Here is a 27,874-nt window from a genome sequence, read left to right as displayed (position 1 = left end):
GCGCCGCTCCGCAGCCGCCGGGCCGGCGGTCCTGTAGGTGCAATTAAAAGTCGCGCCGCAGCCGCCGGTCCCCGGGGGCCCATTGAGTGGCTGCGGTCCGTAGCGGCGAGCTTTGTTTTTCTGTCATCTGGCGGTGGCGCGGCGCACATCTGCGATGAGACGGCCGCGGCACGGTCACGCTCTATTGATCGGGCTAGGCCCGGCCGGGTGTTGTACACATGAGCTGCGGCTTCCGTATGGGTGGGGGTGCCGCCGCCAGAGGACCGGTCTGGCTGGGACAGAGCCTGGTCCCCGTAGGAGTGCGGGTGTCACCGCCAGAGGACCGGTCTGGCTGGGACAGAGCCTGGTCCCCGTAGGAGTGCGGGTGTCACCGCCAGAGGACCGGTCTGGCTGGGACAGAGCCTGGTCCCCGTAGGAGTGCGGGTGTCACCGCCAGAGGACCGGTCTGGCTGGGACAGAGCCTGGTCCCCGTAGGAGTGCGGGTGTCACCGCCAGAGGACCGGTCTGGCTGGGACAGAGCCTGGTCCCCGTAGGAGTGCGGGTGTCACCGCCAGAGGACCGGTCTGGCTGGGACAGAGCCTGGTCCCCGTAGGAGTGCGGGTGTCACCGCCAGAGGACCGGTCTGGCTGGGACAGAGCCTGGTCCCCGTAGGAGTGCGGGTGTCACCGCCAGAGGACCGGTCTGGCTGGGACAGAGCCTGGTCCCCGTAGGAGTGCGGGTGTCACCGCCAGAGGACCGGTCTGGCTGGGACAGAGCCTGGTCCCCGTAGGAGTGCGGGTGTGTCACCGCCAGAGGACCCGGTCTGGCTGGGACAGAGCCTGGTCCCCGTAGGAGTGCGGGTGTCACCGCCAGAGGACCGGTCTGGCTGGGACAGAGCCTGGTCCCCGTAGGATGTGCGGGTGTCACCGCCAGAGGACCGGTCTGGCTGGGACAGAGCCTGGTCCCCGTAGGAGTGCGGGTGTCACCGCCAGAGGACCGGTCTGGCTGGGACAGAGCCTGGTCCCCGTAGGAGTGCGGGTGTCACCGCCAGAGGACCGGTCTGGCTGGGACAGAGCCTGGTCCCCGTAGGAGTGCGGGTGTCACCGCCAGAGGACCGGTCTGGCTGGCGCAGAGCCTGATCCCGGTACCAGACAACGGCTCCTGTAGGGGGGTACGAGCGCCGCCTCGAGAGGACTGATCTGGCTGTCACAGAGCCTGATCCCGGCACCAGACAGCGCCGATTGGCGCTTTGGGGACAGGCGTGGCAGGGGAGCTGCCACTCAACTCGCCCTGAAAATTGTATCAGGTTAATCGAACTCAGGAGCAGGGGAGCACCACGGCAAGAAATACACGTGACAGGAAAGGCAACGACAAAGACAAGAAAGGGTTCCCTTAGGACGCTGTTGCTAAATTGACTTTTATTTTTGTGCGATCCAGTCCACCGCACTGATCTTGCTGATCCCAATGCCGTGAGACGTGGTAGATCACTGAGCATCTAACACATAAATGTTCATTAGGGTGAGCATTCCGCTACGTGGTATTGGAGCTTAGTGTCATTTATAAGGCGATTACGAATAAAAATAACGTTACGGATGATTACAGAGTATTTATGGTTGCAAGAGGCATCCTCCCGTTAGTTTTTTTAAGATTTGATCCGAACCCTTTGAATGGATGGATCTCTGGGATCAGAGCTCACGCTAAGCAGTGCTTGTGTGAGCTCTGACCCCTACTACCCGATCGCGCAATTCCATGTCAACGGCAGAATTTGGTGGCGAAAGCTTTACGCGCCGCACTGTTCGGCACGGTCCGTACTGCCCTCTGACGTCAACTGACCTTCAGCGCGACCACTGCCACCGGCCACAGGCCATACCTGTCAAGGGCAGCGAGCGCCCTAAAGCGACTCGAACCCACCCCGCCACGGGTGGGCGGATTGGAAGGCAGGCGCTCTAACCAACTGAGCCACTGGGACGGACTTAGTGGCCGAAATAGTATTGACGTCACGCCTCCGTTGGCCTTATCAATTTAAGTAATTTAATCAATCATTTTAAGCAAGAGTAAACATCAATTTAATCAATCAATTTAAGCAAGAGTAATCAATTTTTGCAGTGTTGTGCACCCGAGGCTACTAGGAAGACATGCCGCCTTGTGAGGCTCGTGGGCATTGATATCAGTCCCGCTACCCTCTCGTATATATGTGCTGAGCTCCGGCGGCGACGCTGATCGCCCAGCGCTTCTCTTCTCTTAGCGTCAGACTGCCTTGACCTCTGTGCGCGCTGTGTGCTGGTCTCGGTCATCGTTTAGCCGGTGTTGACCGCGCCCACTCATTGCGTACTTGCTGCTTGCAGGCTACCGGCTGATGCAAGAGTACATTCTGACCCAGCACCCGCTGCCCAACACGGTGCTGGACTTCTGGCAGATGGTGTGGGACCACAGGGTGACCACGGTCACCTGTCTGTCCCCCGAGGTCGGTCCAGCTGCCAGCGCATCTCGGGCGTAGCGTAGCCCGTTCTTACCGCCGCTGGGACTGTGTCGGTTATAAGAAAGCGTGGGCGTAAGCACAATCCCTCCTCACTGGTCACGACCCACCAACTTAGGGAGGTGTCTCACGTACAGGACTAGTCAACAATATTTCGTCACATTTCGGAATCTTCAGGGCAAAATCTTGGGACTCAGGCACCCTTAAGTGAAACTTAAGAAGCATTAGTCATACGTGATATCTGTAAGACAGTGAATGTCCGGACAAATAAACGCGTTCGTATTAAAGATTCATGTTAAGTTCTTCGAGTTTTAGATGCTTTGATCCAAAATGAAGGATGAGATGCCATGTCAGCTATGGGTTTATCCTGTGCATAAAACTACGCGCTTATTAAGTTGTGTCATGACTTCAGTTGCTAATCACGTTGCTCAGAGGCCAACTAAGCTCTTCCTCCGCCAGGACTTCGGGGTCTTCTGGCCGCTGGAGGAAGAAGAACTTTACGGTCGGAGCTTTGTAATTCGGTACATGTCGGAGAGTGCTGACTGCAGCGCCACCTATAAGTCCTCGTGGATCATCCGCTCCTTCCTCATGGAGTCGACAGAGGTAAGTGGCGCTGGTCCCACGAGACCGTATAAACGCTTCAGACGTCGCAGCCACGAGCATTGGGGGTTGGAACAAGGCGTACTCGCTGCGCTATGTCGCAGCATATGTAGTATCTGCCGTGACCTTCCGTTGTCGCGCTGTCGGGGCTGGTGCCTCACACCTTCCCTCGTGCTCTGACGGCGGCGTGTCGTGGTGTCAGTGACGCCACAGAGTGAGCGGTGTCCCTGCCATTTCGCCGGGCCGGTGCGTGCGGGGCTCTGATGCTGCCAAGGTGTGCCAGCCTGATGTGCGTGTCGTGGACTGGAGCTCGCTGGCGCCGTTTCAGGGCATGGATGACGTGACCGTGCGCATAGTTCACCTGCCACTGTGGCCGGAGGAGTGCTCCACCGACTCGGTGGTCGAGGGCGTGCTGGGCGTCACCGAGATCCAGGGAGACCGGCGCACGCCGCTGCTGGTCATCGACAGGTGACCGGGCTCTCAGGCGCCCTGCTGGTCGGTGGCGGCCACAGCCCAGCGGTGACCGGGCTCTCATGCGCCCGGCTGGCCGGTGGCGGTTACAACCCAGCACCTGGTGTGCGAGTGCTGCGCATGAATGCTGCCAGCGGTGCTGTTCATACCGGCTGTGAAGCGCGACATCTACGGTCGTTTTGGTCGTTGAGTAATTATGAGGACGAGGTGCAACACTGGGCGTCCTGGAATATGGTGGCCACCAGTGGCTGAGCTGCGAAGAGTTGAGGTGGGATATGTTCGGAGTTAATGCGGCCTCGAGCTATGTTGCTCTTTTGCCAATGTTTTTACGTAGATTCGTTGAAGTTTCGAAGACCTGCATTGTTTGGGCCGGAGAGGGGCTATTACTAAAGACACAATGCTTCACCCCTGACTGTCAGCATTCTGCTGCTTACCCGAGGAGTGTGCGGGTGTTTAAGCGATTTGCCCCCATGTCGAGATGCTGGAAGAAGCACCTCAGTGGAGAAAGATGCCGGCGGCCGAGACTGACATGCCTGGGCCGCCGGCCGTGACTGGCTTCTGGTGGCCCACGCCGTGACACGAGCGCGTTCCGTGCTCAGGTACGGCGGCACGGAGGGGGCCAGCTTCTGCCTGCTCAGCTCAGTACTCCGGCAGCTGCAGCACGAGGGGTGTTTCGATATATTCACCTACGCCAAACTGTATCACCAGAGGCGCCCAGGCATCTGGAAAACCATGGTAGGAAAACCTTCCACCAGGTGTGCGTTCATGTGTTCTGGTTCACTGCATGCAACGCCATGGCCGCTATAGCTGCGTACTTACCATGGGCTTAGATGGATCCGCATTCATATAGAGGACTCGTGGTCCGTTTTGAGCTCGAACAAGGTGCCGTGATTATCTGGGTGGACTGTACCGCATCGCTCCTGTGTATAACTGGTCGGTATTCGGGCTTGAAACCGAGCGTCCGAACGAAGCTTTTTAGGTAGGCTTTACCGCATTGCCTCTTGCCAAGGATGGTCAGTAATCGGGCTTGAAGTCGAGCATTTCGACAGCATGAATGAAATCAAGCAGCATTTACATTGGAATGCTGGCTCCGCCCCGAAATGCATTGCTTCTCCTCCGATTGTTATGCTTCTATCCAAAGCAAGGCGAGGTAAGATAGGTTTCAAACCCGACACGTCTCACATCGTTAACGACACAGTGTTATATACATATATATATATATATATATATATATATATATATATATATATATATATGTATATATATATATATATATATATATATATATGCCTCGTTTTATTGGCTAGCACGATTTGTTCTCAAACGAGAAAGGAACTAACTGGCAGTGTTTAATTTAGCATTGATTAAATTTACAATAGAATTTGAATGTGAAATGAAAATAGAATTTAGCTTGACATAAGCGCCACATCTTGATATCGTTACGTCAAATAAGATCGTCTATAAAAGGTCGTAATGACGTTTGACGTCAAATCAACTTCGCACAGTACAATCTTGCGGACAATATGCGTTGTGAAGGTGATCATGAAGAGGTCCCAGATACATTTGGAGCAGCCGGCTAGCTTTGGTCTCTGTCAGAAAATCTCGAGCGCGCCGCGGGAGCAGCCTTGCCAGGACGCGTTGCCGTGCCGTCGGGTTCCGGAGTCGGCGGCAGCCGCGGTCACCGGCCGTTCCCATGGTAACGGCGGCGATCGCTGCCGGCAGCGGGAGTTCCTGTACCTGTACCACGCGGTGGAGGCATGGCTGTCGGCGCGAGAGGGCGCCGGCCTGTACCGCAGCGACTCGTGCACCAGCATCTGCCAGAACCGCCGCTCGCTGGAAGTCAGGCTGAGCGGTGTCAGCGGCGCGGTTGTGTGAGCTCCGCGGTGACGCACCGCCGCCGCCACCGCCGCTCCACCGCCGCCGCCAGTCACTGTGATGCTCGTGCTCCAGTGAGGACGGCAGTCGGAGTGAGGCCGAGGGCAGGGGCACGGACGACTGGTACCATCCCATCTCGCCGGTGATCAGCTCCACGCAGGCCCTTTGCGGACACGTTGGCGATTTCCGGATGCAAGCGGTGGCCCGGGAGTATGAACTTCAAGCAAGCAGTGTCGTATCCGTTGACTGATGTGGAACATCATATCAGTTGGAATATCAATTATTTGTGCTGTTTAACGCCGCAGCAACTCGAGCCCTGTGTGAATTAATGTGCCATTGATCTTCATGTGCTGGACATTCTCTTGCGGATTTCTTGCGCTTAATGGCCATACCACACCGTTACGGAAACAGCTAGTACTGACTTAAACCACGTATCGTTACGCTCTCGCCATATGAGTTCGAGCGGTGGGGTTTGATTGAGCTGTGTGTCGGCCACTGGTTTTCACGGATTACTACATCTTGCAGATGAAACTGTCTTGGTCTCTCGTGTTTGTAATTTGTTACACCCTGTAAGACTATGATTTGTATGATGTACGTGTCAATTGTTATAAATAAGATGTACATTTATGGACTCCCTTGTTTCGTAATGAGTGCAGGGGACAGACATGCGTGAGCATTCTCGCTTTGTTTCTTTGTAGCTTCGGTGAATGATGCCGGCCGGTTGTTACTTTTTCGTCATTGCTGCATATCTAAATCCCAACTTTTGTTTTAGTATGTACTTCAAAAAATATAGGTGGCCACGGCACCATTTCCCACAGCCGACCCACACCAGCGTTCGATACGGACAGTGCATCAGCAGGCCCGGCGGCCGATATTCGATACCGACAGTGCATCAGCAGGCTGGCGGCCGATGTTCGATACCGACAGTGCATCAATGCATCAGCAGGCCGGTGGCCGATGATCGATACCGACAGTGTATCAATGCATCAGCAGGCTGGTGGCCGATGTTCAATACCGACAGTGCATCAATGCATCAGCAGGCCGGTGGCCGATGTTCGATACTGACAGTGCATCAGCAGGCCGGCGGCCGATGTTCGATACCGACAGTGCATCAATGCATCAGCAGGCCGGTGGCCGATGTTCTATAACGACAGTGTAGCAATGCATCAGCAGGCCGGTGGCCGATGTTCGATACAGACAGTGCATTAATGCATCAGCAAGCCGGTGGCCGGTGTTTGGTACTGACAGTGCATCAGCAGGCCGGAGGCCGATGTTCGATACCGACAGTGCATCAGCAGGCCGGCGGCCGATGTTCGATACCGACAGTGTATCAATGCATCAGCAGGTCGGTGGCCGATGTTCGATACCGACAGTGCATCAGTGCATTAGCAGGCCGGTGGCCGATGTTCGATACTGACAGTGCATCAGCAGGCCGGCGGCCGATGTTCGATACCGACAGTGTATCAATGCATCAGCAGGCCGGCGGCCGATGTTCGATACCGACACTGCATCAATGCATCAGCAGGCCGGTGGCCGATGTTCGATACTGACAGAGAGCATCAGCAGGCCGGCGGCCGATGTCAATACGGACAGTGGTTGTTCACTGCATGGGCATAGCCACATCTCTGAGATGGGGGGGGGGATTTATTTGGATTAGAGGTGCGGAATCTTGGGGGAAACCTGACCCGAAAAGTGTATTTTGGAACGGGAAAATTCAAAAGCATGCATTCCACGCGCGAAATGGACGAAGGGAGACAAAAGTCGGGATACCTAAAATTGTCGGGGAGTACCCCCCCCCCCCCCCCCCCCCCCCCCCTCCTCCATTCCCCCAATGGCTTCGCCCATGGCTGACTGCAGCCAAATCAGCGCTGTCGCCGTCCTCATGCTGTGACCGCAGACAACGGGAGTGTGCATGCGCTCCTATAAACAAAGACGGCCAGAAAAAAATATATTGCCAACAGTGTGCACGGACGACTTAGGGCAGAATCTGCCATACGTCGACCGTAAACGGTCAAACGCTCGAAGAAACGCAGCTGTAAATCTGGTGCAGTTTTTCCTGTCGTGAAACTAAAAATCACAGCTGAGATGGGTTGTTCAAGCCACTTAATAAAATAGCACGGCATCCTCACATTGCAGCTGACCCCGTGCCGCTTTGGCTGCAAGCTGGCCTCCATATATGTCCCCATAGGGTTAAGTGGTTGTGTATGATCCGAAATTCGAATCGAGTGACACTGCCTTAGGCAGCTAAGCATAGAACACACAGCTACGGTGGAGACTGCAGGACTTCATTGCGTTCATAGCTCAGCTGATTTGCTGGCCGCCTGGTACCAAATCTTATTGTGCGGTTAAGTGATCCTGGTACGACGAGAGCTCTTGTAGTAGCTTACACAAGTTGAAATGCTGCCAGTGAGCTCAGATATGACCTTGCTGGTATAACTTTACCGTCCGAATACCAGCGAATATGAGTCAAATACTTGCAAATACGGTAACTTGACCTATGAGGAGAGAGAGCTGCAGTCTCATTGAACCAAAGCTGTTCACGTTACACATCATGAGCTGCATACAATGCGTCATAAAAGCAACGGGTCATCAATGTTCAGGAAGTTTCTCCAGCAAAGAAGCTATGACGGAAGCCGCGGCATTCTCTCAACGCTCAGCGCTTTCCCTCGAGTTTGCCGGGAGATTTCGCCTCTGTCTCAGCGAACACGTCCGCGCTTGTGACGGGTCTACACTGACCGACGGATTACGAGCATCGGCAATCTGGCACAGGTCATCTTGGTTAGCGAATCGCTCATGCCGCTGTAGGCTGATAATTTACGTTTCACCACGCACTATCACTCCGCTCTCGGAGATCCGCCACACCATCACTCCGTTCTCTGAAAGCAGTCACACCATCACTCCGTTTTCTGAGAACCGCCACACCATCACTCCGTTCTCTGAGAACCGCCACACCATCACTCCGTTCTCTGAGAATCGTCACACCATCACTCCGTTCTCTGAGAACAGTTACACCATCACTCCTTTCTCTGAGAACCGCCACACCATCACTCCGCTCTCTGAGAACCGCCGCACCATCACTCCGTTCTCTGAGAACCGTCGCACCATCACTCCGTTCTCTGACATCCGCCACACTATCACCCTGTTCTCTGAAGCCCACCAGCAGTCAGCTGGGATGGTGCTCCGCGGTGGCGGCGGGTGGGCGCTCTTTCCCATGGGTGCGGTGGCGTGCCAGACCCCGCGCACACCGGCAGATGTGTTTCTTGAAATATTAGTCCGGGGTTGCTGGAGTCGTCGCACTAACAATCCAGGCAGCGTGAAACTGGCGACAGTAAAAAGATAAAGATCAGTCAAATTTGAGCACAACGCAGCGTCGAGTTTTATCATCAACAACGAGTTTCATCACGCACTGTCAACGAAGCTGCAAGCAGTGCTTCAGTTTTTAGATTGTGTGCCCGCCTCAGCATTGCATCAATACTTATGTTTATGGGCATTTTGTAAGTGTCTTCAATGATGGCTGGTGCAGACGGACGAATAGGGGATACCATGAGGGTATGGTCTGCATTTGCAGTTAATCGACATACAGTTCCTGCATTTTTCATATGCGGTTGCACTGTACAAGCCCCAACGCATCTGCAGAAAATAGTTTGCGGCGGAAGTGTTCCTGCATCGTGTCATGAAGTGAAGATATGTGGTTCGTAAACGCTTGTACGCTAGTAAAAAATACGTCAAGAGTACTCTTAAGATGAAGAGCCCTGATGACGTTGGTTTGTGTCATGAGGTAGGTTAATATATAAGAAGGAAATGCCTTCAACTCTTAATGTTTTTAGGCATTATGAGTTCAAGATTATTATGCAGAGTCAACGACCATCAATACACCAGAAGGTGCTGGTTAACCGAACCTGTATTGCTAAAGCACGATTATGTTGACGGTACTCAATATTACGAGCCGTGCTCACATTCAAGAGTGACATTACAAGGGCTTGGTCTACATTTGCATTTACCCAGCATGCGGTCTGCGTATCATTTCGTGTGTTGTTGCGCAGGTGCAGGCCCGAACGTATCTGCAGAAATCAAGTATTGGTAAAACTGTTCCCGCATTGTGTTGTGAATGGAAAACATGAAATAGTAATAAAATAGTGTGTGACAGAGCACTAGAACACCCTTGAAGATGTGCACAACTAAAAAAATTGAGGATCTTCAACGCATTTGTTATTTAGCACAATTTCATCGTTTAACCAGTACCTCCTGGCATTTTTTTTTATCGTTATCTCAATATAACAACTTCCAAGTCAACAATCTGCAAATACCGTTACAAAAATGCTCTATCACACGATGTTCGCGCCCAACTCACCAAATACGCTAGCGTGATAGTCGAGACCTCAGGCCATAATTAAGTTAGGATAAAGGGACATATTTACGCAGTGCTACCAGTTAGGCACAAGTTCAAGAGTATTACTTGTGGAAGCCGTACATGTGGATGTGGAAGTACGCTTGGAAGCTGCCACGTTTTCAACCGTTGGTCAGATTCGTCCTTTTCCATAACGTGAATTGATAGGCGGTCGATGCGAGCCCACTGGTGTTTCCAAGCTAATGAGAATAGAGCCGAGCAGGAAACATCAGTGTATTGTTCGTCACTAGATATCGCGATTGGTATTAGTTGTTACGCTGTTAAATTTAAAATTGACCCCGTTATGTTAGGTCAGAGGTCAAATTTTCCAGAAAATCACACCTTGGCTTTATAGCATCGTACATAAGAGTCCATGCCTCAAGGTGACACAAATCTAAATAGACTTAATCCTTGTTTAATTCCGAGCACAACGATGTACATTTGTGTGTGTTATAAGCATAAGATGATATAAATCTCCCTAAATGTAACAAAGGCAGCCCGGACGTCATCTGTTGCCGACCGTCGCCCCCTGCCGGCCGTAGATCGCCGAGCAGTGTTCCTCAAAAATCGCCGCTGCTCCGAACCGGAAGAGGCAGGAACGCATCTAGGGTGTCAAAACACATGCAATGGATGCCTCATAACCTACCGCGAATGTGGGCGCGATTACCCCACATACTGGATAGATATCCCATACCGATCTCGGGAGGGGTCGCAGTGACCTCCCCACACCTTACCAGGGCAATAAGGGTTATTTTTTTACGCGACCACGTCTGTGGCGCCCAACGTCCTGGCTGTGAACCAATGGTGACAATGGCGTACGTGACTTGGGGAAAATGGCGATACGTCGTTTCCAATTCGCTTTATTTGTGACCGGAAACGCCGTGTTTAGAACGTGCGGCCATGCCCTACCATCAAATATGGTAAGCAGAGAACTGCGTTAGATGAGCTACCAAAAAGTGATCGTCTTGTAATGAACGTCGTTAGATCCAACAATAAGCCAGTCGTGCTACAAGCCCAAAACAGCTCATGTGTGCGCTGTTGGGAAAATGCATCATAAACACGAACAGTTCGAGTGCCCGCTATCTTATCTCCACTAGTTTCCTAGGCATGGAATGTACACATGCCCTGAAAAGACAACAAAAAAAGACTAAACGCGCCGCGCACACGAACGAATAAACTCGCTGTTTTAAGCGGGTGCGCATCCACCTCTTGGGCCCTAAGGTTTTGGGAATCTGGTCCAAAACAAGTACACCGATTGTTTCTGATTGTACGAACGCTATTCCGTTCCCTTACTACTCTCCGCGACAACCTGGTCGTGGAGGTTGTATCCAATCAGTCCATGGACGACGCGTAATTTGTTTAGCCTCCTGATGAGACAACCATGTTAACACGTGCCTGTGTGGCCCACTGGATACCCTTCGCTCGGGTGGGGGGGGGGGGGGCAATTTCACCCCCTTCCCCACCGAGATCTCGGGAACTAAGAAAGCTAGAGACACCAAATTCACAGGGTGTGTTGGCTAATTCACAGGGTGTGCGTGAGCTCACTTAGGTCGACGTTTTAAGTTTCTAGGTCTTTTTTGACCTTCTGGTCAAATAAGGTCAAAAAGAAGAAATTCCAGATTGGTCTCCAAAGTGTCCCAGAACCTAGATAATTGCTTCTAGGCAAAAGCTCACATGCTCATTTAAGTTCAGTGACCTTATTTGAACTTATGAAGGTCATGGTGACCAAAGTCATACAAGGCTTCGCTGAGTTTTGCACTTGAATAGGCGACAAAGATAACGCTTGGCAATACGTTTCTAAAAACAAATGTTGACCTGGGTCATTTCAGGCCAATGACCTTTTCTCACCTCTAAAAAGGCCATGGGAGATGTGTGATGCATTTTTTGCTCTCAGTAAATTCGAAAGGAGCACCAGCAACAATCCCATACAGCAAGCCCTAGAGCAATAAAACAGGTTTGTTTTGACCTTGGTCTAACCTTCATACCTGAACTTAGGTCAACGTAATTTGCTCATTCAGTATTTGTGTTGCTTAAGCAAGCATCTCACAGATGTGGCTTCGTCTAAGACTCCATTGTCGCATCAGAATGAACGATTCCCTAGAAATTGCCTTCGCCGAAACCATGGCCTGTCTTTGACCTGCCATAGGTCAGCAACCTTACAAGGTACATCTAAATTGTTATGCTTAACGATCCGCTCTTCAATTTTCTACAGCCATGCAAAATGTGACGCGGTTTCGCCGCGCCGTTCGGAAACCATTCTGGAAAAACATCCGGGGGGTAATTTAACTCCCGCCCAAGCGCGTGTTAAGACTTATTTTTCAACACCAATGCATCAATTTGACAGCGAGCACCCCACAAATCGGTGGGAGTATTTGGTTTTAAACGGGCGATCAGAACCATTAGCAATATAGGCATACTTAGGTATTGCATGTTGCAAAAAAGCGTTGTACATAAATCGTCTTTTTAAGAAGATAAATGTTGTAGATAGTCATAACGCAGGTACATCTACACTCTTACTTTCAAACTTTAATAATTACTGTAGGTTATTTCCAAACACTCCAGAGACACAACACTCCCGACCCGCTGGCCCGATTGTTACGATGGTGCAATCTGCCTGCAGTTCCTCCGCGGAAACGGCATTTTAGGAGGAGTGGGAAAATAAACAGAATTGAACCTGACCTGACCTGACCTAACCTAACCTAACCTAGCCTAATCTGACCTAACCTAGCCTAACCTAACCTAGCTTAACCTAACCTAGCTTAACCTAACCTAACCTGACCTAAGCTAACCTAACCTAACCTAACCTGGCCTGACCGACATAACCTAACTTTACCTGACCTAATCTAATCTGACCTAACTGTCGTCACCCTGACCGACCTTCCACCCAATTCCCTGCAACCCATTGTCACATTAGCATCCGTGAAATCAGCGTGACAGAATAGCACTGGACCGACTTTTGCCATCACTATCGTACTTATTAGGTTTTAAAGATAAGAAGACACGGTGTTCCAAAAATATTCCTGTTTTAGAATCACTTATGGTGTCTGGTATATTGAAAACATCAGTCCATGAGCAATCTAACATTGCAGTGTAAGATACCAATGTGGACAGCTTCCCGGCTGGTCCGCCATGGTAAGTGGCCAACCTGCAGGCATTTCATGCCAGGTAGAATGGTGTTTGCAAAACTGGGAGCGATTGTCCCCATGTTTAGATGCATTTCCCCAACAGTCTACACGTTAGCTGTTTGGGACGTTTAGCAGAATTGACTCGTTGAATGCAACACCATTGACGAGCAAGAATGTCACTATGTGCATCCAGTTTGTGCTACTGGAAGTTGTCACGTCACGTTTCCAGGAGGCAAGAGAAGCGCTAGGTCATGCATTTGGCGTCGAACATTTTCATTCGAGGTACAAAGTAAAAGCAATAAGACGCAATCGAACTGGTCCTATTTTGCCCTCACATCATGTACATGTACACGACTGAGTATCACGTGTTTCACAAAAAATGCGAGTCATAGGAACAGTTGTGAGTCAAGTGAACAATAAAACAACCGTGGCATCAATAAGCATAGTTTCTGTGTCTATGCGTAATCAGGAGTCACGCGTAAGTATGGCACCTAACTCTAGAAAATCATTGTTCGAATCGTGGATACCGTTTACGCATTTGACGTGCAGAAACCTCAACTACAAGACTGCATGACAGAGCATTCTTTCAACTGGTCATTGAATGCTTGCTTAGTTCACGTCTGACGACTTTCCGGCCAAAAGCCGACTCTCACAAAGGATAACTTCCGTTTCAAAACAAGACGTAGCAAAATATGTCATCACTGTTCTTCCAGATTTATTCTGGTTATAGACTATGTCATTTCAGGTAAAATGAGAAGCCAAGAGTTCAAAATAGAATACCGACGGTTGATAGGGTATTGTTCATGCACTGCTAAGAAAGTTTGCAGTGCATCATTAGGGAACGCGTCTGTTTTATTATGTATTCCTTGGTTGTATCTCAATGATTGCGGCATAGAGATGCCAACACGAAGTAGTCGAAGCGTGGGAGCTAAGCAGCTGCTCAGGGAAAAGATGTCGCTGATGCCAAGTCGTAGGAAAACATGGCCAAGTTTGATTAAACTAGATGTCACGGTGAAGACACCTACCGTTATGAAGAACGGCTTAAGCCTGCGTAATTAAGCCGCTTTACGTTTAGCAAACTTCACATAACGCATCATTCATTATACTGTATATCACCCGACGATGACCTAGCCAGATGCAAAACTCAGGACAGAAAACAGAAAAAACGTGAAATAGGGTATAAGAAGTCAAATCAAGACCATTACCGCTCAGTGTGCTATTAAGACAGCGTGCCGCATGGCTTGAATATCGGCCACTCATTATCCATCAGTGCTGCATCGGGCGGTGGCATATGCTTGACGTCCTCGCCTGCAGGACTCAAATAGTCGCTGAGCATCTCTCCAGCTGGTGACCTCTGTGTGCTGTCCTCGCTGTCAACGTCTGAAAGACATCGAGGGCTGGTTAGAGCGCTGGAGAAATTGAGAGCACTCTTCGTAGTGTAAAATGAATTAATCGAGCCCAACCCACGAAGAATCTAACCATGTCACAGCACCTGAAAGAGGTGGAGGGGGAGGGGCAGGGGCAAGCAGCATGAGAAAATGGTGTCGTTTAAGTCCTAACTGATGCTCAGAAAAACTGTCTGTAGACACTACCGAAGTGTAAGGTAAGCCATGATTCTCAGCGACGGCTTTTATGGCCTTTCGGGAGTTGAACCAGACACTGCTCGGAGTATGACTTGGGGGGTTAAAAGTCATCAATGCCATCTCAAAATCTTATTGACAGATCGGAAAAACCTCAAGCAGCAATCGGCAACTTTGTTCATGCTCGCCCAAGAAGTATCGAGCTGACGCGAGTCGCTCGTCCGGTGACGTCGTAGATCGTGTAAAATTTCTTCAGAACAACCAAAATCCCCGAGGCCTCCAGGATTATCTAGCGCTCGTTAGCTTTGCATCTGTCCCTCTAAAGCGCTTATATTTGCACTCAAGAATCACGCCATAAATGACAGCAAATGCGAAGATTAGGCTCAGGTCAGATCGGGTTGACGCAGGTGAAGATCAAGTCATCTTGTTGGACATTCTTGCTGCTCGTCCAGCCTCCATGGGCTACAGCAGTTAGCCGTAGGCCTTGAGGCGTGTCAGTTATACCGACTTGTTGGTCGCAAATGGGCGTTAGGGATCGGTTTAGTTGGCCAGTTATCAGATGACCTCACGTGACCTTTTTATGATCGCAAAGGGTGCGGCTTGGCATGGCACGACCGACTCTGACTGGCGAACAGCAGGTTTTGTCGATGAATGATTTAAAACAGTTCAAAATGAGGGAGGGAAATGTGAAGCACCACCTGTAGTAGTAAAACTGTACTGTAAGTTGTTACTGATGATTCTATGACTTGACGCAATGTCGATGGCAGTTACGTAGAAGATATCCAAATGATCAGCCGACGGGCTTTAGAGATCTGGTAGCCCACATGAGTATTTTCGAAAGTTATTTGAGAAATACGTTTACCCGTCCTTTCTTCGGGAGACCGCATGGCCGAAGACAATGCAGAGTGGCCATTCGTACCACTGGGTTGTTGGGATTGGTCAGATGCTCTTAGGATCACAATTTGTTAGTTGTTTTAGAACACGGAAAACAAAACAAAAGGCGTTATGACCAGCCTCTTCAAACCGGTAATTTATCAGAATCCATTTGCCGCCTCTGCGGTCTAGGGCAAAGGTGCTGGACTCGTAATCCAGTGGCACTGGGTACGAGTCCCAGAGTGGGCGCATTGTCTGACACGACTGAAATGGAAAGGTCAGCTGGCAACTGGCCAACGAGGGTCAGCCCAGACCCGAGGCGGCCGTGTCGCAGCATTGTGCGGCACGTAAAACCCTCCGCGTTCCTGTCTGGCGAAAGGGCGGAGGCGAAGTTTTCTGTTGAACTGGACAGCACGACTGGTGGTGGGTTCGGGGTACACGCAACGAGCTACGCTTAGCAGGTACTCTGAATCCGAAGCCACCCATGCATACCATTCGGAATATTTTTTTTATCAGACGATCAAAAGGTTGTTCTGACATTTCACGAAACCGTGTTTGTGTAATGGGCAACAGTGAGTGGTTCGAGACACACGATTTGCCTTGGAACGCGTTAAGAACGTACATCAGTTATCATTCCTTCCCACAAATTCTTTCATGGACTCAACGAAGGTAACAAAATCCATGCGGACCTGTCCACACTCCAAGCCCATAGCACCCAAACATCCCACCCTCGCTGTGCGGTCCCACCACCCCCACATAGGGCCGGACCGGCGCGGCGTAGCGCCTGCTCACAGCTGCCGTCGCTGGTGCTCTGGTCCGAAGAGTTGAGGGCGGCCAGCCGGCCGGCGGCACCTCTCTGAAGGCACAGCACGTGCAGCCGATACTGGGCGTACTGCGTCAGCCAGGCGTGCAGGGTATGGCCGGCACCTGAGGCACACCACCGCACGCCTGAGGTCGGGAAGGGGGGCAGATGTGCAGGGTGCGGCCGGCACCTGAGGCACACCACCGCACGCCTGAGGTCGGGAAGGGGGGCAGATGTGCAGGGTACGGCCGGCACCTGAGGCACACCACCGCACGCCTGAGGTCGGGAAGGGGGGCAGATGTGCAGGGTACGGCCAGCACCTGAGGCACACCACCGCACGCCTGAGGTCGGGAAGGGGGGCAGATGTGCAGGGTACGGCCGGCACCTGAGGCACACCACCGCACGCCTGAGGTCGGGAAGGGGGGCAGATGTGCAGGGTACGGCCAGCACCTGAGGCACACCACCGAACGCCTGAGGTTGGGAAGGGGGGCAGATGTGCAGGGTACGGACCACGTGCACTTGGTATGGCCAGCACCTGAGGCACGCCACCGTACGCTGCATGTCACCTGCCAGCTGTCCTAATTGAGTCCATATCTGCGGGTGACGGCTGGAAATATTTGGTGCACAGCGGGAAGCAGGAGAAAAGTCAGGAGGTGGGAAGTCAGTCCCGATGTCTGTGGTTTGGTGGCGGGAAGTCAGTCCCAATGCCTGTGGTCTTGGTGGCGGGAAGTCAGTCCCGATGCCTGTAGCCTTGTTGAATCAGGTGGAACATTTTGAGTCTTTTCTGTTCCGCTTGCATTGTAGCCATTAACACGCACTGGGTTTGGAAATATTCGATTACCCCCTCTTTCCAAAATAATTTCCGAACCACGCGGTATAGCCGTGTCCAACTCTGCATAGCTGAACATAATTGTACAGCAGATCGTTTGATGAAAAAATTAGATGCACCGAGTAAGGTCGCTGACCTATGGCAGGTCAAAGTCAGGTCATGGCTGTCAGCAAAGGGCATTTCTAGGGGATCGTTGATGTATTGCAACAACGGAGTGCTAGACGAAGCCATGCATATCTGGGATAGCTTCTTAGGCAGTAAACCAATTGAATTTACAATAACAATCCAACTGCATTGGCCTTCAGTCAGGTGTGAAGATCAGACCGTGGTCAACACTACCCTGCTTTTTTACTCGAGAGCTTGATTTACGGGGTAGTTTCTGGCGCTCATTTCGAATTTAGTAATGACAGGGACCACAGCAGACATTTTCCATGCACTTTTTACGGGTCAGAATAAGTTACTGACCTAAAGTGACCTAGGACAACATTTTTTTTAAGAAGACATCTTCTAGCGTAATCCCTGACGCTTATTCGAATGGCGAAAATGGGAACAATCTCGAACGTACTTAGTCATCTTGACCTCGTTTAGGTTAAGCAAGGTCACTGACCTTAATTGAATATAATCAACCTTTTGATTACAACAGGTATTTGTCTTCACAACGGTGGCATGAGGAGGTCTGAAGGCACCTGAGATGCCAAGCCAGAGTCTGATCTTGTTTGATCTTATTTGACCCTAAGATCATAACTTAGCAACCTAGAATTTGGACACAAGTGACCTTACGTAAAAACCAATAAACTCAGTGAATTTGGTGTTTCTAACTATCTTACTTTTTGAGATCTCAGGGGGGAAACTGACCCCACCCGCACCCGAGCAAAGGATATTCAACCGGCTACCGGACGGAGTATTTTATGAACAAAATTGCTGGCCTGGTCGGCGTGAATGCTAGTAAGCACCACCTCGTCAAAGCAATCTGAAAGGTGCAAGTAATTTGCTTTTAGTACGTGATGCTCACTTTCACACAAAGATATTCGGGTGGGTATGTGTGGGTTTAGACACGGAGCATGAACCCCTGTCAGGATACGCGAGGCAATTTTCGGCGTTCTGAGATTGAAACGTCAGGTGGATAAGTACATACATGGATCATCAAATGTGCATATTTGCAAGTGCGCATGCGCACCGCAAGTGAACATGGGTGAGTTAGCACCGATGCGCAGGTCGGAGCCACGTCATGCACCCAAATATCTGAGCGCATTCACGACTCCCACGATTTTCGTACTCAAGCCTATTCGACAAAGAATGGAAGTCCCTCCAAGACACCGAAGACTGACGCATCTGCTCCGTTAGAAGCTGGCTTAGATGAGTCAACTGCAAAACTGGCGTCTTCGCCATGCAAATGTCGCAATATAAACGTGCGCAATGATCCATAGATTGCTTTGTGCGTTCGATGCAATTAAGCTTAGCAATGTTCGTATTTCTTCAGGTCTGCGACGACTTTACGAGATTTTGTGATCAGATGAATGCGTCATTCTGTGGCACGTAGTGAGTAGTTCGTCGTTGTATTTCCAGAACGCCGGAAATTGCTCTGTTTATCATGATCGGGTGGTTCCTGCTCCGTGCCGGCCGCCTCTTGAACATCATCACGCACTCATTTCCGGCACATCCAGCGCAGGGCCTAACTGTACGCGCCGCTGTGTGACGTTCTGCTCGGAAGCCCGCCGTACGCACCCCTCTAGGATAGCCTGCTCGGTCACTGGTTATACACAGCACCGTGGGACAATGTTCGCGGTGCAGCTGGTTATACACAACACCGTGGGACAATGTTCGCCGTGCAGCTGGTTATACACAGTACCGCGGGACAATGTTCGCCGTGCAGCTGGTTATACACAGCACCGTGGGACAATGTTCGCCGTGCAGCTGGTTATACACAGCACCGTGGGACAATGTTCGCCGTGCAGCTGGTTATACACAGCACCGTGGGACAATGTTCGCCGTGCAGCTGGTTATACACAGTACCGTGGGACAATGTTCGCCGTGCAGCTGGTTACACACAACACCGTGGGGCAATGTTCGCCGTGCAGCTGGTTATACACAGTACCGTGGGACAATGTTCGCCGTGCAGCTGGTTATACACAGCACCGTGGGACAACGTTCGCCGTGCAGCTGGTTATACACAACACCGTGGGACAATGTTCGCCGTGCAGCTGGTTATACACAACACCGTGGGACAATGTTCGCCGTGCAGCTGGTTATACACAGCACCGTGGGACAATGTTCGCCGTGCAGCTGGTTATACACAACACCGTGGGACAATGTTCGCCGTGCAGCTGGTTATACACAGTACCGTGGGACAATGTTCGCCGTGCAGCTGGTTATACACAGCACCGTGGGACAACGTTCGCCGTGCAGCCGGTTATACACAACACCGTGGGACAATGTTCGCCGTGCAGCTGGTTATACACAACACCGTGGGACAATGTTCGCCGTGCAGCTGGTTATACACAACACCGTGGGACAATGTTCGCCGTGCAGCTGGTTATACACAACACCGTGGGACAATGTTCGCCGTGCAGCCGGTTATACACAGTACCGTGGGACAATGTTCGCCGTGCAGCTGGTTATACACAGCGCCGTGGGACAATGTTCACCGTGCAGCCGGTTATACACAGCACCGTGGGACAATGTTCGCGGTGCAGCTGGTTATACACAACACCGTGGGACAATGTTCGCCGTGCAGCTGGTTATACACAGCACCGCGGGACATTGTTCGCGGTGCAGCTGGTTATACACAACACCGCGGGACAATGTTCGCCGTGCAGCCGGTTATACACAGTACCGTGGACAATGTTCGCCGTGCAGCTGGTTATACACAGCACCGTGGGACAATGTTCGCCGCGCAGCTGGTCATACGCGCTGCTGCGGGACATCTGCGTACCTCCAAGTCATACACATATTGCGGAACATCTCGCGCCCCAGCTAGTGAATGCAACAGCGCGAGGCATCGGGCGCAATATCTGACTTTATGCACCCTGCGGGGTAATTCTGTGCCGCAGCTGGTGAGTGGCTATACTCACCACTGTCAGACGTCCTGCGCAGCAGGTGGTTAGTGGGTATACTCACCATTGTGAGAAATCCTGCGCAGCAGCTAGTGAGTGGCTATGCTCACCACTGTGAGACATCCTGCGCAGCAGCTAGTGAGTGGCTATACTCACCACTGTGAGACATCCTGCGCAGCAGCTCGCCGCAGAAGGTGCTCCAGGTGAGGTAGACACGGTGGACCGTGTGCTGGAGCTGGGCGGGGTCCTCAGCCTCGGCGCTGACGCAGCCGCCGCGACTTCTGAGGAACGACTTGAGCAGCCTGTCCATGAACCCTCTGAGCGCCGTGAGGTCAGCAGACCCCAGCAGGAGACCCTCAAACTCCAGCACGGCTGAAAGGCATCACGTGTGCGGTTTGTTGCGGGAAGATCGCCAAATTTGGTGAGAATTGTCGACGAGGACGTGATTGTAATGGTTAAATGCACACTCCCCAAAACATCTTACTTATCAGGCGATACGGATTCGTGTCTGAAACATCCTGCGTAGGTCATGCAGTGTATATGTATCCCCCGCATACCGAGCATACCGCTGTGTCGGTGAAAAGTCGGGAACTCATGCTTGTGCGCGCGAACTAAACAAGTACCACAAGTGAGCGAGTGTAGATCTAGTGCTTATGTAATTTGCCCATCCCGACAGGACAACTCTGTTCCGACTTGCCGCGCGATCACCCAGGGATTATGGTCCGCCCTACGAGCAGCCTGACCAATAGGACAGTAATAATTGCCTCCCCACGCCACCTGAGCACCCAAAAAACACCCCTGCCTCTCCTGGCCAATCAGGCAGCGCAGGTCTGTTCACAGCGTCACCAGACCAGCTCGCACCGTTGGTGAGACAGTGGAAGTCGGCGTGCGGTGCCTCGGCCAGCGCCAGCTGCACCACCTTGAACAGGTCGACCGCTCGCCAGTCCGCCTGTAGGCGAGCCAGCGTTGGCCCGTCCCGCAGCAGGGACAGACAGGCGTGCTGCGCCTGACACAGCGCCGGCAGCCGCTGCAGCACCTGCGCCATCTCCGCGCACCCTGCGGACGGCGAACGCACGTCAGCCTGCGCCTGACACGGCGCCGGCACCCGCTGCAGCACCTGCGCCCAGCCTGCGGGCAGCACACGCACGTCAGACTGTGAGGCCGACCGGGCGTGGTGGATCTCCGGACCGGGCGTGGTGGCTCTCCGGACCGGGCGTGGCGGCTCTCCGGACCGGGCGTGGCGGCTCTCCGGACCGGGCGTGGTGGCTCTCCAGACCGGGCGTGGCGGCTCTCCGGACCGGGCGTGGTGGTTATCAGACACTGTATAGAAAGCTGACAGACTCGGCGTCGCATGCTCGACACTGCACATTGTATAGCACATGATCAGTGAAAGTGGTCGGAGAGGGACGGACCCGACTGGCCGACGACCAATTCCATCGCATAGCGGGAGCATTTTGCGGCGTGATATACAGGGCGCCATATGAAGGTCCAGAGATAGGGGTGCTAGTGTTTTGCTTCCCATCAATGAACGACTCGACGATGATCAGCATGATGAATGTCTGCTAGCCACAGAGCAGGATCATCACGACAGTCAGCCAATCGCCAAGTGTAGCGACGTTACGTTTATCGGTCGGCCGTGCCAGGAGCTTGCGGTGAAAAATGCCTTAAGCAAACAGCAGGACTCTTCAGACTGAAGAGCGTGAAGAGAATTGGGAAAGAATCGTGACAGAAGACATTCATGCATGGTGCTCTGCAATATACATAGCCTATTTTATCCATTGATGCGGAATAGATGTTAGCAAAATTGATACTATCACTATAGCGAGGAGATAATGCAGACCGGGGCCGTATAGCACGGTAGATCGGTCCCTTCGCAGCTGTGCACAAACGCTTTCAGTAATAGCATTGCAGCCTAGCGCGGCACCCTCGCTTTGGAGGTAATGCGCTTTAAATATTGTCAGCTGAATACAGCCAAGTGGATAAAAAACCTTCAACATTTCCCACGGCAGCTAACAGAACGTATGTTTTGTGCATTCACGCCCCGATGGTAGGCAAAGTTTAAATCCTTCATCCAAATGATCTAGCCAGAGCAAAATCTACGCCAATGTAAATAAAACAGGTTAAACTATTTTCTAGCTTAACCACGTGCATACATACCATCTCTCTGCAACTGCATGCATACCAATTCTCTAAAATAAATATTTAGTCCACTGCGATCTCCAGAAGTTTACGGTTATCACCCCCTCCTCGCCAACAAAGGGGGTTAAGCTGTCATCCTAGTTTTTTCTACACGTGCTGCGCCGCGGCCGTGCCGAGAGGCGGCGCTGCGGGCCCACCAGCCGGCGTGGTCCCCTGGTGCGAGCTCACACCTTGGGGCGCCGTCCACACCTCACCGTCCAGTTTGGCCTGCTGCAGCTGGGACGGAGTGTGCGCGAGACAGGCGGCCAGCCAGCCGTGCAGCTGCAGACCGAACGCGGCCGCTCCCAGAGACCGCTCCACCGACGGCTGGAACGCAGTGCTGCCTGATACACCTTGCAATCCCCGCTGCACAAAGCAAAGGCTCACGCTCACAGAACTGGCGAAGCCCGACATCTTGGACACCGCCGGAGCTCACGCTGCAGCCCGTGGGTCAGCAGCTGTTCCACGCACTTTGTACACGCTGATTTTGTTACACACTGACTGGTGTAGGTACACTAAAATGCCGGCTCAGCCGTTCGGGCAGTCAGATTCAGTGAGTTGCGCCGCCTCTTCCACGTGAATATCTACTCTACTCCCTCTACTCCTCCTTCGTCGCCCCTCTCCCCCCTTCCCGTCTGTGAAAAAGTGGTGACCTCCGTTCCTCTGTCCCAGACTCGCCCCAACTAAGCCACCACCAACCCTACCTCTCTTCCTCTCACTGTCCCGTACTTGGAGGGCATCCCCGCCTCCCTGACGCGTCGGCCCCACGCCTGAGGGCAGAGCGCGGCTCTGCCGGCTGACTGACCTGACTATCGGACGGCAGCAGCAGCTCGGTCAGCGTGTCGTACAGGATGCCGTCGCAGCTGGCCACCACCTGCACCATGGCGTCGTGACGCAGCAGGCCGCGCACGTGCTGCGGCATGCCCTGCCAGAAGAGCGTCACCGTGCCCTGCACCTGCCCGGGGCAGGCAGGCGCCTGTCAGAGGCCGGCCAGCGAGGCTGCGGGTGGGGAGGGGGGGGGGACAGGCCCGTGTGACAGCTGACAGGGCAGCGGTTCGGGCAGGACACCGCAGGACAGTGTTTCGCGGCCGAGCCGTGCCTGCTCTGGCTCAGTTGCCTTGCATCGGATGAGCCAGGACTGCGAATTCTATGGGCTGGTGCTCCTGGTAGCTCAGTTACAGGTTAGGTGCAAACATGTATAGGCGTCTGCGGTGAGTTAGTGACGGGGTAAGAAAGCTAAGGCACTGCTGGTTAGTAACGTGTCCGCTTCATGGCGATGTAGTAACGTTTACATGTTATGACGAACCACATGGAAACGCTTTAAACATGTTGATGTTCCGCACGCAGTTAATCACATTAACATGATTTTTGAAAACGCAACTCTTCATGAAATTCAGTTGCTCATTTGTAGCCCTCTCTCAGCTTCTGCTAACGCCTCGTTAAGTAACAGCATGTTTGCAGGTCAGACCAAGGACCGCTTTATGAGCTTCCTCCGATCGAGTGGTGTATGTACTTTGGTGTGCCATTCCAACAGCCCGCTGACGTTGCGTGTGTTATTATTATATATGCAGTCGCCCTTACGTCGCCGTAGTCGCCGGCAGCCACCAGGTCGAGCAGGCGCTGACAGTGGGTACGGTACATGACGAGGAAGCGGTGCAGTGTAGCCCGCTGCACAGCCGGCTCGCGCCAGGCGATCCTGCTGACCGACGGGAACTCGGGCAGCGCCACCCGGGCTGGACGCGGCGCCGGCTTCTGTTGGACGGCCACGCCGAGGGTCTTAAGCCCGCGAGTCACAGCTGACGACTGCACCATAAAGGCCACGACTGCACCATCGAGGGCCACAACTGCACCATAGAGGCCACAACTGCGCCATCGAGGCCACAATTGCACCATAGAGGCCACAACTGCACCATCGAGGCCACAACTGCACCATCGAGGCCACAACTGCACCATCGAGGCCACAACTGCACCATGGAGGCCACGACTGCACCATGGCGGCCACGACCGCACCATGGAGGCCACGACTGCACCATGGAGCCCACGAATGCACCATGGAGGTCACAACTCCACGGTGGAGGCCATGACTGCACCATGGAGGTCACGACTGCCCCATGGAGGCCACGGCTCCCTCCATGGTGCACATGGAGACAGACGACTATACCGCGGAAACCACGACCGCACCAGTGAGGCCATGACTGCACCATAAAGGCCACAGCTGCACTATGGAGGTTGGGTGGGCCGCAGTGGGGTCGGTAAACATAGGCGATGAAAGTCAATCGACTTTTATTTGTCTTCAAGCAATGTTTAACATATCAAATGCAGACGGTAGGAACTCTCAGTGTCATTGGTAGCCACCGTATAGAATAACAACGTTACCCCTTCATTGCGCATTTCTTAAAAATGTACCGTCACGCAAGCTTCTAACAAGGGCAAAATGGCAAATGATTGGGGGATTAGCCCAGTCTACAGCATACTTCCATATTCGTTCCGTATCTTTATCCCTGCCGAATGGATTTTATTTACGCGTCAATAGTTCTGAGAAGTTTTGTTCTCGGTCCTAGCCCTGTGGTACGCAGTAGTGCTGCCTACTTTCATTATGGGATTGTTTTGTTGATAGCGCTGGGCGGAAGACAAAGCACAAAATTGGAAACATTTCAAACATTTGGGACATGTTCGAGTGAACAACTGCTTCTTGGAAACGTAAATTTTGGGCGACTTTAAAAGAATCACAGCCAAGTGCTGGATTGGGTAAGTCCAAGCACTTAAACTTACGACTCAGTCACATTAAGTATGGCGGAATCCTTAAGTGCGTGCTAACACTGCGTGCATCGCATGGTGCACCGCAGCACATTATAGCATCTAACGTATTACAGCACAGCATCGCATTTCTGCATGCTACAGCTACACGTGCCATATTCGTCGCAGTTAAATGTAGTAATATGAGATGACATTAACATTACGAATCGAATCATCTAGAGCTTCGGCAAGGTGCAAAAACATAATGTTCTCAACTCGGAAAGTACATTTATTTGTTGCATGCTCAAGAATCGGAAGGCTGCGTTACTCATGCCTGTGTTTATAGACGGCTGGTGGTGGACAGCGTGACGAATACTGGAATGCATTCTTGGATATCAGTTCACTCACGCGCTCTACAAAGATGACACTCATGCTTACCTCCTCGCTGAAAGTTTTCGTCGATCTCTTTTTCACCTTCATGCTGCAAAGAAATGGAAAGTGGGATTGCGGCACTCTGTGGCCTTGCTCTGGAACAGTGGGGGACAGACCATATAATGGTGATAGAAATATGTTAATTCATATTTACAGACGGGCGCCGGATAATAAAGTTTATCGACTCTTGGAGACAAGAAGGCCCGCGCTATTCCAATGGAAAGGAACAAAGTGTTAATGGTTTGTTTGAATTAAAGGACATCCAGGCTTATCAGTAATCGTTTGTTCGCCTCGGGGACTATTGTTTTCTTCCTCAATAGTTTGCACGGCGGTAAACAAAAAATCCCAGGCACCAGATATGCCCTTTGTCCAATAGCATACATCGCCAACAAATTCTATGACTGCTTATCATCGCTTATGCTCTCAATTTCTCCAAGTCAAATCCTTCCTTAAGTCTGCCCGCAAATAGACGCTACATGCACTTGATAGACTGTGTGTGTATGATAATCGTATGAAAATATGTGTGACGCGCATCCGCGCGCTTATCTTGCATTTTCCAGCAGTGGGACGGAATGCATCATTGGTTATCAGGGATACCGTTATTGTGGCATTGCATATCGTAGTCCGCTATATAATCTTCATTTTACTACATAATTGTAACATGCAAATTGGCATATTCGTACTAAACGAATTTGCGCGTGCAAAATTCATGTACAAAGTAAGCCTCTGTTGAGCAGCACTATTCTAACTTACTTCACGCTAAGTAACGACGTCGACTGGGCAAGTTGAGGCGCGTGATGACTTAAACGTTACCTTAAGACATAAATCAACGTCACAGCGCTACTGAGCGCATTTCCTTGTCTGTTCTGGTCACGGGTGTACCCGTTGACACGGGGCATGACGTCCAATATCTGTTGTGCCGGGCAAGTTTGAGGATGCCCGGTCGGGCACTCCAATTTCTCACATTTTTCACCGGCATCTGTCGGTCGCTGTCACGCTGCACAGGGGCGCAGCCAGGATGTCCTTAAGGGAGGGCTCGGAACTTGGCGGGTACATATCATTACCTTTCTGTCGGAAGCAATCTATGACGAAAAAAGCGAAAAATCCGGGCCTAAGGAGGAAGCCCCCCAGCCCTTCCTACGACTGCGCCCCTGGCACGGCAAGCTACAGGAGGCCCAGCCGTGCTTGCTGCTTACCCGGCGTGTTGTTTGGCGTACAGCGGACTGTAGAAGCGTGACGAGCAGGCGACGGCAAGGCCGTAGTAGTGGTAGCGCGATTTACCGCGCGTGCCCAGCCGTCGTGTCGTGAGACGTGGGTACTCCTGGCGCACAATCTGTGGCGGCGGAAGCCGGCGCAGTCAGGTCCTCGCCGCTGCTCCAACCGGAGCACGCGCTTAGTTGACCGCTGCTCCGAACGGGCAACGGAACGCCCTTCGCGGCATCAACACAATATCCGTCGGCCATAGGCTGTGCCGCAGTGCTCTGTTGTACGATGGGTCGCTTTTACCCACGCGCCCTGGCGGGGCAGTCCTCGCGGCAAGTGGCGAGTTGCTTAAGACGAATCACTATGGTGGGAAGCGGATTTCAATTATTAGTGTCCTTGGGTCACACGTCACTCCACACATATGGCTTATATATATATATATATATATATATATATATATATATATATATATATATATATATCCGTCCAGCTATGACCCGCTGCCGCTTTACCTTGCCAAAGCTGGCGGCGTTGACAGGCACCATGCCGTTCTCGTAGCAGCAGACGGTGTAGTGCTGGAAAAGCACACTGCGCGGGATGCAGACGCCTTCGCGCAGCTCGTAGTTGTCGCGCAGCCAGCGTAGTGTCAGCGGGGTGCTGTGCGAGCGCAGCCGAGGCGGTGGCTGCAGGCGCAGCTCGGGCGCCGCCGTCGCGCAGTCAGCTGTCGACGCTGCCGGTGCGTGCCCGCCGACTGCCAGCGATGGGCCACCGGCGGCAGGCGTCAGAGCATTACAGCGGCGCAAAAGGAGTGCCTTGCCTTTGGAACAACTTTCAAAAACATAGTCCAGTGAAACTTCAGAACTAGTTGCGTCTAATGCACAGGCAACTGGGTTCGCTCCGACAGGGCTCCTTCCAGGGGGCTCCTAAGGTCACGCATAGCTGATGCATGCAGGTACTGTGGATGCACTGGGTGCCACGGGGGTGCAAGAGTAAAGGTGAATGAGTGCGGTGAAATTGTAACCGAGCCATACATGCGCCAGGCCTAAGTCCTGCCCAGCTGACAGAGCCTACCGAGTATAGCCGGATGGAGTCGCGGCTGTCTCTGGCCGTGCGCTGCTCACCTTCGGTCCCTGCCTCCTGACAGAGCATTGGGGCCAGGCCTGGCGGCGGACTAAGTCCCGTTGCAGCATGGTAGCAGGCGTCGTAGCCCGTCTGTAGTGCGGGCTCGTCGCCGCCGAGCGGCGCTAGTGGCGCCGGGGCGGTCGGCACGGCGCT

General features: G+C 52.4%; 2 protein-coding genes across 2 annotated transcripts in view; one reads left to right on the top strand and one right to left on the bottom strand.

Moving 5' to 3' along the window:
* LOC119108185 (tyrosine-protein phosphatase 99A) overlaps nucleotides 1–6,140 on the top strand; it is a 66,189-nt gene extending 60,049 nt beyond the window's left edge. Inside the window, exons 19-23 of the mRNA XM_037231762.1 lie at nucleotides 2,325–2,443; nucleotides 2,915–3,058; nucleotides 3,384–3,523; nucleotides 4,126–4,261; nucleotides 5,249–6,140. Of these exons, the coding sequence (XP_037087657.1) occupies nucleotides 2,325–2,443; nucleotides 2,915–3,058; nucleotides 3,384–3,523; nucleotides 4,126–4,261; nucleotides 5,249–5,401 (692 nt within the window). The 3' untranslated portion in view covers nucleotides 5,402–6,140. The remainder of the gene's footprint in view (nucleotides 1–2,324; nucleotides 2,444–2,914; nucleotides 3,059–3,383; nucleotides 3,524–4,125; nucleotides 4,262–5,248) is intronic.
* Nucleotides 6,141–7,360: 1,220 nt separating this feature from the next.
* LOC119108184 (transcription factor RFX4) lies at nucleotides 7,361–27,748 on the bottom strand. The gene is made up of 12 exons (XM_037231761.1): nucleotides 27,671–27,748; nucleotides 27,112–27,294; nucleotides 26,593–26,729; nucleotides 25,403–25,445; nucleotides 23,810–23,980; nucleotides 23,034–23,183; nucleotides 22,420–22,555; nucleotides 20,912–21,178; nucleotides 20,207–20,422; nucleotides 16,159–16,293; nucleotides 14,119–14,293; nucleotides 7,361–8,720 (listed from the first exon to the last, which is right to left on the bottom strand). The coding sequence occupies exons 1-11, from the start codon at nucleotides 27,746–27,748 to the stop codon at nucleotides 14,133–14,135; spliced, it is 1,677 nt and encodes a 558-aa protein (XP_037087656.1). The 3' UTR covers nucleotides 7,361–8,720; nucleotides 14,119–14,132.
* Between the last annotated feature and the right edge of the window lie 126 nt (nucleotides 27,749–27,874).

This window comes from Pollicipes pollicipes, unplaced genomic scaffold (genome assembly GCF_011947565.3).
Source record: "Pollicipes pollicipes isolate AB1234 unplaced genomic scaffold, Ppol_2.1 Scaffold_6686;HRSCAF=7923_pilon_pilon_pilon, whole genome shotgun sequence".
NCBI lineage: Eukaryota > Metazoa > Arthropoda > Thecostraca > Pollicipedomorpha > Pollicipedidae > Pollicipes > Pollicipes pollicipes.
Note: the sequence above shows the minus strand (reverse complement) of the source record. Positions and strands in the feature narration are given on the sequence as shown.